This window comes from Macrobrachium nipponense, chromosome 32 (genome assembly GCF_015104395.2).
Source record: "Macrobrachium nipponense isolate FS-2020 chromosome 32, ASM1510439v2, whole genome shotgun sequence".
NCBI lineage: Eukaryota > Metazoa > Arthropoda > Malacostraca > Decapoda > Palaemonidae > Macrobrachium > Macrobrachium nipponense.
This window is the reverse complement of record NC_061094.1, coordinates 9,463,506-9,475,866: the sequence shown is the minus strand read 5'-3', so window position 1 is coordinate 9,475,866 and position 12,361 is coordinate 9,463,506. Positions and strand designations below refer to the sequence as shown.

Sequence of the window (12,361 nt, the reverse complement as noted above, 5' to 3'; positions counted from 1 at the left end):
CGGTGGTACTTGCGTCAACAAAGATCCTGGTTATGCCTGTATGTGCAGTCCTTCTCACGTAGGTAAGAAAAAGAGTCTCTCTCTCTCTCTCTCTCTCAAAAATATTTGAACAGGAATTGCTGCTCACCAAATTCTTTTTAGGGAATTGTTATTGGTCTTTTAAAATTGAAGCCCAATATGCCGTGTCATTGCAGTTAGATTAATGACGTTTTTGTGTCTAAAACCACATCAAGCACCCTGAATAAAACTTACTTATTTACTCTTCTTATATTCTCTGTCCTGACTTGGAAACTGACAGACGACAGTGATGGAACTTTTGAGTGCTCAAGTTATTTATTGAAAGATTAATAGCATCGTAATTAGTCAAGTTTATTTTTAATTTAGTGAAATAAAAAACGCCATCAAATTTCGATCTCTTTGCGCGGATCTGCAATGAAGAGTGACCTGTCTCCAGCACAAGTTTGGCCTCTTTTACTCACTGATTGATAATCGTAATATTCTTGCACTTTACGAAACTGTCATTTAATCTTTGCCTCGTGTTCTGTTCAGCCGTATTTCTGACGAATTTCTTGTTGGATGTTGCAGCTTTGTCCTTTCAGTAACTTCAGCAGATATATTTTACCATGATTAAGATGTATTTTTCCTCTCTCTCTCTCTCTCTCTCTCTCTCTCTCTCTCTCTCATATATATATATATATATATATATATATATATATATCATACATACAGAGAGAGAGAGAGAGAGAGTCTCTCTCTCTCTCTCTCTCATCTATATGTTATATAGCCTATATATATATATATATATATATATATATATATATATATGCATACATACATAAGAGAGAGAGAGAGAGTCTCTCTCTCTCTCTCTCTCTCATATATATATATATATATATATATTATGTATATAATATATATATATATATAGAGAGAGAGAGAGAGAGAGAGAGAGAGAGAGAGAGAGAGTGTGTGTGTGTGTGGTGAGAGAGAGAGAGAGAGAGAGACTACTTTAACGCCAATATAAATATACAATATTAAAGGTAAGTTCCATTGAGACCAGACAACACAATTTCCCTGTTTAAGCCAACACTGAAGAAAGCATATATATGCATATATATATATATATATATATATATGTGTGTGTGTGTGTGTGTGTAGTGTGTGTGTATTTGTGTGTATATATTATATATATATATATATATATGTGTGTGTGTGTGTGTGTGTGTGTGTGTGTGTGTGTGTGTTAATGACCGCACTATTTGAGTATCCATCAGGAGTTTCGTCTTATACTTAAATCTTCAAATCAGCTACTTGTTCTTCATGGAAAACTATTTATTTAAAACAGGCTGCCCGGAAACGAAAACCTGTCCTAAGACCGACGGAAACTATGACTCTTTATTTATTCAATATATATCAGTTAATCCTCAAATCCCTGTTAATACTTTGCAGGAGATCATTGTGAAGCATCTGCTGATGATCTTCCGGGATTCATCGTATCCCCTGGGGTTCTGGCTGCCATCTTGTCCTGGATTTTCGTCATCATTTGTAAGTGGTCGCCTCTCACGAGAAGTACGCTCTGTCTTTCTTTTTTTTTTGCACTATTCCAGCAACTATAGTAGATTCACATCAACCGTGCATCTGATGTCTATTCCAGTCCCTTACGACGCTCTTGATTGGCTGTTGATAAGCCAATGACAGGGCTGTTAACTCTCAGTCTCTCTCTAGAGTTCACATAGGCAGGATGTATGTTCCGCTTCTCCTGAGGGATACGCTTTTTCAAAAGTATCCCTCAGGAGAGGTGGAACATATATCCTGCCTATATGAACTCTCTCGAGAGACTGAGAGTTTCCTGCCCTGTGATGGGGTTATCAACAGACAATCAGGAGCGTCGTAAGGGACTGGCCTACACATCAGATGCACGGTTGATGTGAATCTACTATAGCCATCTCTCCGTTTTCATCATCATTATTTACACGTTTCAGCCTCTCGTTATCACGAATATCAGTCAATATTGGGTAGAGGTAATTAGAAAAGCGTAGATTACACCATATTTCTTCATGTTTTGCCAAGGTAGAGTTGTTGAGGATATCGACCTTCATGAATACTACCTGTGAATGTGGTTTATTGGCTCACTTAAACAAAATTTTTATATAATTTGCACTTGTACTCTGCAAGTTTGAAGTCAGTGTGAAGTAAATGTGGAATCACTGTAGACACTTATGAATATTTCACGGGGTGACGATATATATTACTAGTGGAAGTATGTTTTTGAAAAGCATTAACCTGTTTAGTGTCATATATTGCATGATTTAAAAAAAAAATAGGGAAGAAATCAATTATTAAAATTTAATTAAGAAAACTCAAATTATTTGTTTATGTTTCCTTTGCTATTTTTAAGGTTCATTCGTGAGATTTAGCTCCTAAAGGTTTCAAAATCCAAGCCGATATACAGTTCAAGACATATACAGTACATTAGTTTGAAAGGGTAAGGACAACTCTCCCAGTTGACTTGTATTATCACTTTGCTCTAGCAGACTAATATGGATATTTATTTAAGGGGGGATTACATTATTCTAAGATTCAGTTCTCTTTGCTCCATTAGTCATCAGAGAACCAGGTCAAACAGATTTTAGATGAAACTTATATGTTTCATTGTTTCATCTTAGTCGCTTGACAAATGCTGCTTAAATTGTCGCCGCTCCAAGTTTGAAATGTATAAAACTGAATCTGTCATAATGGCGAATCTTCTATGGAATGCCTCTGTTATCTCATACGTTTATCTCACCGTGAGGAAACTTGTTTTCCTACTTTTTTTTACGATAAAACACGTAATCTCTGATTTATTAAATAACTCACTTAGGACTTATTGTAGCAGTGGCGGATCTAGAAATCCATTATTGGTACCCACTTAGGTTTATATATATATATATATATATATATATATATATATATATTATATATATATATATATGTGTGTGTGTGTGTGTGTGTGTGTGTGTGTGTGTGTGTGTGTGCGCACACACAGACGTATAATTGTTGTTGTTTTTTTCTTGTACAGTTGTTGATGTTGTTGAAATCGTCATTGGCTAAGCACATTTTTGTTACTAATAATGATTTATTGAAAGAAAACAATGTTCTATTATTCATATCCATTGGGGGTGGGGGCACGTGACCAGGCGCCCAGTTAAAACCGCCACTGTATCGCAGATTAAAGGAACCGATCCCCATCGTTTTTTTTTTAAATTCGTGTTCAGAATTGGATATTTTTATTTCATAAAAATGATTTTCCTCTTAAAACGTTCATTGATATGAAATTACACAAAATATCGTGCATTCATCTTCCAGCAGTTGTCGTTGTTGGAGGTGTTATTCACAAACATTTCCGACAGGGAAGGATTCATGTCAAATCTTTGAAGAACAGTGTCACCCTGGACTTCGCAGGCGCTGACGACATGACCTCACACAGCCTCGATATTACGAGAAACATACTTTCCGATGACCAGGTGTCGGCTCAGCCATCCCCAGAGGTTGTTGGTAAGTGGAATTGCTAATTATGCATCAAGGTTCTGCTTGGAAGCAAGAAACTTTTAGTTTATGTACTCAAGATCATTTTATGCTTTGCATTATAAATGTGCTCAATGAGAAATCATAGCCTCTTTGTCAGGGTATTTGATTTTTTCGGAAAGGTTTCAGTCTGCTAAGAAATTATCTGTTCTGAAAGGTTTCAGCCTGCAGAGAAATTCTCTGTTCTGAAAGGTGCTTTAGACTTGGGTTGCGCAAACTGATGATGTGAAATGATTTCAAGAATGGTCAGCACAGTATCCAATACAGTATTTGTCATCATCCAGATGTTGATATTCTGAACGGTGGGGCCAGAGACGCACTCCAAAAACGGGGTGGATTTAGTCAAACCAACCACCTTCAGAAGAAGAGTCTTATCAGCAGCGAAAGTTCCAAAACGGGTTGTGTGTGCCCTCATCTGCCCTCTGTCGACGACCTGCGGAACTACGCTTACGAAGGAGATGGAAGCTCGCCGGGGTCACTTTCCTCTTGCTGTTCAGGTAAACTGATTAGTACATTTTCTAGTCATCTCCGTAGAGGGGTAGTCAGTGCACCTCATGCCGTGCACTGTAGGTATGATGAGGTTCTTTGCAGCGTGACTTCGGCCCCTACTGCAACCCCTTTCGTTTTTTTTTACTGCACCTCCTTTCATATTCGCTTTCTTCCCTCTTACTTTCCAGCCTCTCCTAACACTTGATTCATAGTACAACTGCTTTGAGGTTTTTCTCCTGTTACACCTTTCAGAGCTTTCACTATCAATTTACATTTCAGCGCTGAATGACCTCATAGGTCCCAGTGCTTTGCCTTTAGCCTAAATTCTATATTCAATTCAATTTCTAGAGTCATCAACATAAAGAATTTCAATATGTAATAAAACTAACCGTTACCTGCTGCCATGTTTGATCTTATAAGTGCAAGATACAAGATAACATTCCAGGCGATTCATTTTACAATCATTTTCCCTTTTATGGTAGACTTGCATTTTTTTTTTTTTTTTTTGCCATCTCACGGTGCAAGAGTATTAATCTGGTTTTTTAGAGTTGAAGACGCTCAGTTTATCATTCATTGAATGTTTAACGTGAATCGAGTGAATATCTCGTAAACACTAAAATCTTCCTTTCAAGGGGGCGACAAAATAGGAGAAAGAAGTTTCGTGGGAGGCTTCCATGATGTGGCTACGTTGCTCAACTGTCTGGGTGGACAGTCGACTTCCAGTTCTCCGAAACTGCAAAGAAGTTCGAAACAGGATAAAAATTCGCCACCAAATAAAATCCAAGACGCGTCGCTGCCTGTCTTGCATCTCCTGCATTCGCCAAGCAGACGCCAACTGACTCCTGACCTGACCTCGTCATCATCTTGGATAAATGGAATTTTGCCAAATATGAATCCCACGAAAAAGAGGGACACAGATTGCTTGCAGAAGAGCATCTTTCATTCGAGCATAAAACCTAAACAGCCATTGTTGCATGATTCTAAATATAATTCTCTTCCTAAGTCTAAAGCGAGTCATGTTTTCTCAAACCACATCTATGAAAAAGGGAAGACAGAGCTGAATGGTGCTTATCATTCTCTGCAGCGAAATCATTCCGTATTTCACCTGCCGGTGAAGGAGAACGTCCAGGGAGCAGCTGATGAACACCCGGGTTGTTCCTGCAAACACAAGTGCTCATCATCAGAGAACAAAGAGGGAAGTTGTGCGAGAGAAGGATTGACCCGAGCGAAATGCGATGCCTGCGTCATGGACACTCTCGTGCAACAGGGAATCCACAAGAGAAGTTTTTCAGCTTCCACGGTCTTCTTTCTCTCTCCTGCTTACACCTGTAACACTGCAACTCTTCCTGCACCAACTGCCAGTGCTCAAGGTAATACACATTCCTGCTGGATGTCTGATGATCCCTTTTACAAATAGAAAGGAGTCATCACCAGGTGGCCATTCCAGTCTCCCCACATTCGCCGAGCACCTCTTCACTTCAGTCACCTTGCCGCCCGAGTTCTTGTTTTGGCTACCAAAATTGTAATTTTTGTCACAGTTCATCAGTAAAAGTAGATATTTATAAAATAAGCTATTAAGGGTGTTTTAAATATATCGTTTACAGGCATTGTTTTTGCCTGCTCAGTTGTTTCATGAGAAGCCAAAAGTAAACATGGTCACGGGCCTCGGTCATGGGACAGCAAAAGGTGCAAGTATTAGAGGAAGAAAAGTAAATGGCATTTGTACTTTTGTATGTAAACTGATCTCATAAAATAAAATGTATGTTAACGACAATCTTGGCTTGATTCCCTCCTGTGAAAATTATCTTCAGGTTTCTATAGTATATTTCAGATTGTGATTCGATAAGCTGTTGGACTTGTCGGAACGAGTGGAGAGCATCACTTCCATCTGGAAGCGTCCGAAGCCTCACTAGTGAAGGGAGACTTCTAACTGCTTGAACACGGCGACACTCACTCACTTCCCTCTCTCTCTCTCTCTCTCTCTCTCTCTCTCTCTCTCTCTATATATATATATATATATATATATATATATATATATATATATATATGTATGTGTGTGTGTGTGTAAATGTAATAGCCACAATACCTTCTTAACATCTCGAAATCTCCCCACTTTTAGGATACGCTTATCACTTCAAACCCTGAGATCCAAACGGAAGAACATGAAGAAATCCTGTTGTCCGTAACAGGGTTCGAACCTGCCTCTGGGTTATCAGAACGAAATCACGTTACCCACCTGGCCACACTCCGTCAGGTGGGTAACCTGACCCCGTTCTGATATTCCAGGTGTGGGTTCGAATCCTGCTACAGACATCAGAATATCTTCATGTTCTACTATAGTAGATTCACATCACCTGTGCATCAAATGACTAGGCCAGTCCCTTACGACGCTCCTGATTGGCTGTTGATAAGCCGATTACAGGGCTGGAAATTCCCAGTCTCGCGAGAAAGTTCACATAGGCCGAATGTATGTTCCACCTCTCATGATGGATACTTTTGAAAGACGTATCCCCCAGGAGAGGTGGAATATACATCCAATCAGGAGCGTCATAAGGGACGGGCCTAGACATCAGATGCGCGGGTGATGTGAATCTACTATAGCGCCAGAGGGGTCAAATGTCCCTAAGTGCATTTTGCTATCTGCCTGAAATTCGTGAAATGCCTGGTTTCATTTTCTGCCTGAAACATATATATTAATATATACACATATACATATAAAAGAGAGAGAGAGAGAGAGAGAGAGAAAGTCAAATATTAAACCACAAATGAGTGAGGGAGTTAAATATTATACCACAAAAAATATCCTGTAGTAACGAATTTACTTTCCCTTGGTAAAAACATCCAGTCATAGGGAATTATTTATGATACATTGGGCTCTCCGAGGAGTTATGAATTGATTTCACCACTACTTAAGCCCTCTTCTAATCCTTTCCAGTGTATTCTATAGTTTTAATCAGCCCAGGCCACGTTGCAAATATTAAATGCTCTGTACAGTAGACAACCGCATTTCAAATAAACATATATTAAATTGGGGGTGAAATCAAAACATCTGTACGTTAACATACAAGATTCGTCAGAATTTTGTTGTTTACGAATACATTAGAAAAAAACTGTATCCCCTTTAACCGAAAGACAAACACACACGGCATGTTTTCCCGCCACTAGGGATGATTTACAGTCAGATGTAGATATACAAATCAATGGTCATGATTGGCAAACAAACGTAACAGCCAGCAGCAGCACCAGAGGGAAAATGGCTTCTCTCTTTCACATCTATCAGACTCTCAAAACTTCATTTTTCTGCTGTCGCTTATATGACAGGTATTCCTGTGAGAATATGCTCGAATTCTACGTAGTACCACTTGACGTATGAATAAAGACACGCTTGTTGTATCAGAAGCAAGGAGGGGAAACACAAAAAGCGCCCAAAATGTGTCTTAGAATGACTCTTGAGTGAAACTGAGCGTAAGTGAAGCAAGCTGACGTGAACGGTCCTCGGGGATTCTGTGAGCGCTGGCTTCAAGTTTGGAATAGATGAGGGACCCTCGTTTTCCCGGCGGCTTTTTTTTCTTTCTTTCTTTCTTTTTTATATAAATACATAGTTACAGAAGAGGATCATTAACTATAATGCCTGGTCAAGAAAAGATTATAAGTAACAAAAAGTAAGTTAGGTTATATAATCAAACAGAATATATAGTAAAAAAGAAATATGGACTAATACCAGGGATAGGACTAACCATACAAACTAAAAAGGTACCTATGACAATTATGCAAAATTCCAGGTTGATAGGTTACACCACATTTATTATGATTTCCACGATTGAATGAAATTTTGCGGCCATTGTAATAATTATTCAATAGAATTGCTCCGTAGTTTCCTTTTGAATCTGGGGGTGAATTGTGTTGCTAGGTAGGGACCTTATGAAATTCATAGGTCGGCCTATTCCAGTGGTCACAGCAAAATTAAAGTTAACGAGATTGCTACGCTAATTTTGTCTTCATTTGATTTTGATTTCCTTCAGTTTGCTGCCCTTCATGTGACGTCATACGGACTTTGAATACGTTGGTTGTTTACTATAAGCGACGTACTTATACGTACTATATTTGAATTTTTGCGCCTATCCATGTCTTGTATGGTTGTTATGGAAGTATCTAGCAACTTCGACAGTTTGGGAGCACTGACGCTAGGTGTCTCTGAACTCAGTGTTCACTTATTCGCAACAGGGGTGATTTGGTATAATTTTAAGCCTTTTCGGTGTCTCCTGAAGGAAAACAGAAGACTATGTCTCTGTAATATGACAGGAAATTCATGTCTAGAAGCCAAAGATGACATAACGTATTAAGCAGCAAATCACTGTAATGTTACGAGAAATTTCCTGCCTGCTTGCCTTACATGACAATGGTGAGATCAAAAGATGTTTTATTTCGCTCAAAACTGAAAAGAAAATTGTACAGTAGCAGAATTTTCTCAGTACCTGGGCGCCACTCAGCTGCTACGGATCCAATACGTCTTACTGGCTGGCCGTCCATTTTTGCTGAAAGGTATTGTAATAAGTTACAGTGGTGAGTATGAGTGAAAATATTAGTTTTGTAACTGATTAATGTTAGTAGCATAAAAATATGTAATTGGAGTAATATTCATAAAGTATCGTATAACTGCGTGGATTGATGTTCATCATAGAATATATAAATATACGCATACGCATATGGCATATATTATATATATATATATATATATATATATATATAGAGAGAGAGAGAGAGAGAGAGAGAGAGAGAGAGAGAGAGAGAGAGAGAGAGAGAGAGAGTGGTAAGGTTATCTTTGAATACTGCTTTCTTGTATTAAAGGGGTATGTTATTTGGGATCTAACTAAAGCAAAAAAAATTTATGTATAATTCGTGCCAACCGGTGTGAAATATTTGATTGTATTAATTAACCAAAAAGGGGTAGAGCTGGAAAGTTTAAAGTACGTGCAATATTGCCTTGCTTTTTTTTCTCTTTTTTTTTTCGCATCGCTTCCCTTTACTGTTCTTGCTAGCTTAGTAAGGTAACATAACGGCCTCTTTTTTTTTTCTCTCTCTCTCTTATTCCATAAATGTGTGTGTGTACATGCAATAAAGTTCGTTTATAGCGAATTCCAGGGAAATCTACAGTTCGTTCTATAAGATGGCTGGATTACCTCCCTTCTAAGTAATCCAGACGATATAGTATCGATCCTCCGAAATGTATCAAGATTTCTAATATGTACATCCCAATAAAAGTCATAAGCGCCTCAGTGGCGAGGTCAGTATGTTGGCGTTCCACCTCGTTGGCCGCGAGTTCGATTGTCGGGCATTCCGTTGAGGGGTGAGAGATGCATATTTCTGGTGACAGAAGTTCACTCTCGACGTGGTTCGGAAGTTACGTCAAGCCGTTGGTCCCGTTGTTGAATAACCACTGGTTCCATGCAACGTAAAAACACCATACAAACAAACAAACCAATAAAAGTCATTGTTTTATTTCAACAAAAAATTAGGTTTACAGTTTTTTTCTGTAATTAAAACCTTTAAATGGGGAAGCAACACGGCATATTAATTCTGCTTCATTGGGAGACTATCAGTTATTTGGTATTTAACAATATAGTATCACTTCGTTACAACAGGTATATTTTGTCTGATAAGTGTCATCGGAACGTACAAAATAGTTCGTTATGTACATGATTTCGTAATAAATAATTCGTTGTACACCTACAATCTTACATTCAATTATTGGAATTGGAATCGGGGAATTCACTTTCATACGTTATAAGCCTGAATTCGTTATAAGCCTGTACGATATTAACGAACTTGACTGTACGTTGAATGATTGTAATTTTAGCGGTGTTCTGACCATGATAATAGCCAAATTGATTTGCTCCGTAAGTAGAACATTAACTAAACTGTTTTCTTAAATGCAGCAACGAGGAGAGAGAGAGAGAGAGAGAATGTGTGTGTGTGTGTGGTAGAACCTATACAAAAAGTAAGATAAGCTTGCAAATTCCGGCAGTTGATATATAGGCCATAACGTGACTAAGAGGAAAAATGCGTTGCACTGAATCACTGTAGAGGTTTATACGATTTCTTGTGATTTATCCTCTGCCCATTATCCATAATATCGTGAGAATGATGTGGCGCAAGATATGAAGCCATTTCGGTAGAGTGAAGAATCTGAAGTTTAGATTACCCACGTAAATGTGAAAGAGTTGATTCTATTCTCTTAATAAAATTGAAACTATAATAAAGAAAATTGAAACCATAATAAAGTAACTATCTTTTCCGTTTTGCTGAGAACATCCAAGACTGAATAAATTACCGATCCAGTCATAAAACTCCCTCGTTACATATGCTAAAAAGTGTTTGTAACCTGCGACCTATAGAATTGCTATCGTCAGGTTAATAACATCTTCTCGAAGTAAACTGTGATTTGAAGGTTATACTTGTCCGCGCGTTCGTTATTGACTCAAAAAGTTCAGGTTAGGGGAGAGAAGGTTAAGTTGTGGAAATGGTAAATAATATTTACGTTTCCACTTTATTTCTTTACAAACATTTCCATGACTTACAGGTAATAGTTTGTTTTGCTATTTACTCTATTATCTCACAATCCTCTATCTCTCTCATTCAATAGTTGGTTTTGCTTACGTAAATGAATAACCATTCAAAAAAAGGTCGTATCCTGTGCAGACCACCGGCTTTTGTGATAAACTTACCGTAATAGATGCCAGAAGCTTATAAAAACTAGATATAAACCACATCTTTCCCTAGTTTAAAAGATAGTATTAGGGAGAGAAAATAACACAAAGCATATTATCCAAAGAGAGCCTTCAAATCGCCATGTAGCGCCTCAGTGGCGTGGTCGGTATGGTGTTGCCGTGTCATCACGGTGGCTGCGAGTTCGATTCTCGGTCATTCCATTGAGGAGTGAGAGATGTGTATTTCTGGTGATAGAAGTTCACTCTCGACGTGGTTCGGAAGTCACGTATAAAGCCGTTTGTTCCGTTGCTGAATAACCACTGGTTCCGTGCAACGTAAGAACACCATACAAACAAACAAGCAAACACATCGCCATGTTGGATCATCGATCACCAAAATATGCAGAATATACCGGAGAGAGAAGGCGAGATGCAACACCTCGCCATGCACGAGTTAACGTCTCATCTCATCTGATTTTACGAGCAGAGATCACTCAATGGAGCCATTCAAATTCCTACCATTAAAACTGGATGAACCTTCTTCAAGCTAATCACTTCATCCGGTAAACGGCTTTTGATAACGCCCAGAGCCACTTCATACAATGCGAGCGAAAGGTTAATTCCACCACACGCCCCATCTACGGTCGGGTTCTCGAAAGCCAGCCAGGATTTTTTTTTTTTTTTTTTTTTTTTGTGTGTGTGAGGGACTCCCAGCCAGAGGTCGATGTTATTGCTTCCCCAAATTTCATATTGTTCTGCCGATCGAGTTTCCGTGCCCCAGTTCCTACTACCCCTTCTTGTGTGTATATATGTTATACACATATATATATATATATATATATATATATATATATATATATATATATATATAAATTATATATATATATATATATATATATATATATATAATATATATGTATATTGTATATATATATATATATATATATATAATATATGTATATATATATATGTATATATTATTTGACACATTTATACATGCATACACACAAAAACACGATTACCGGTATGTTGATTCCCGTTTATTTGATTTCCGGTATTTTGACTCCCGGTAAGTTGATTCCCAGTATTGTTGATTCCCGGTAGTTTGATTCCCGACTGACCATACCTATTCGGGTAAATAAGCCAACAGACCATTTATTTACAAAATTTATTTACAAAACAGGGCATGTCTTTAATTAAACAAATCGACCATTTATTTACAAAAAGCTTACAAATAAAGAAATGCCTTATTTACTAAGGGATTTCTTTATTTGGTACCCAGTCAGTCTTTAACCATGCCACATTAAGTTAAGTATATCTTAGTTTAACCAGACCACTGAGCTGATTAACAGCTCTCCTAGGGCTGGCCCGAAGGGTTAGATATTTTTACGTGGTTAGGAACCAATTGGTCACCTAGCAACGGGACCTACAGTTTATTGTGGGATCCGAACCACACTATGTCGAGATAGGAATTTCTATCTATATATCACCAGAAATAAATTTCTCTGATTCCGCGTTGGCAGAGCCGGGAATCGATCTTCAGACCACCGGATTGGCAGCCGAGCTCGAAAACCACTCGTCCAGCGTGGAATTAACCATGT

General features: G+C 38.1%; 1 protein-coding gene across 1 annotated transcript; it reads left to right on the top strand.

Moving 5' to 3' along the window:
* Window positions 1–6: 6 nt before the first annotated feature.
* Window positions 7–5,803, top strand: LOC135207093 (uncharacterized). The gene is made up of 5 exons (XM_064238698.1): window positions 7–62; window positions 1,450–1,545; window positions 3,346–3,534; window positions 3,849–4,061; window positions 4,686–5,803. Exons 1-5 carry the CDS (start codon window positions 41–43, stop codon window positions 5,468–5,470), a joined length of 1,305 nt encoding a protein of 434 aa, XP_064094768.1. The 5' UTR covers window positions 7–40; the 3' UTR covers window positions 5,471–5,803.
* Window positions 5,804–12,361: the final 6,558 nt, after the last annotated feature.

Coding starts and splice junctions, on each gene's coding strand:
- LOC135207093 (XM_064238698.1), top strand. CDS start 41: ATGTGCAGTCCTTCTCACGTAG. Junction 63..1,449: donor GTGCAGTCCTTCTCACGTAG/GTAAGAAAAAGA, acceptor AATACTTTGCAG/GAGATCATTGTGAAGCATCT. Junction 4,062..4,685: donor ACTTTCCTCTTGCTGTTCAG/GTAAACTGATTA, acceptor CTTCCTTTCAAG/GGGGCGACAAAATAGGAGAA.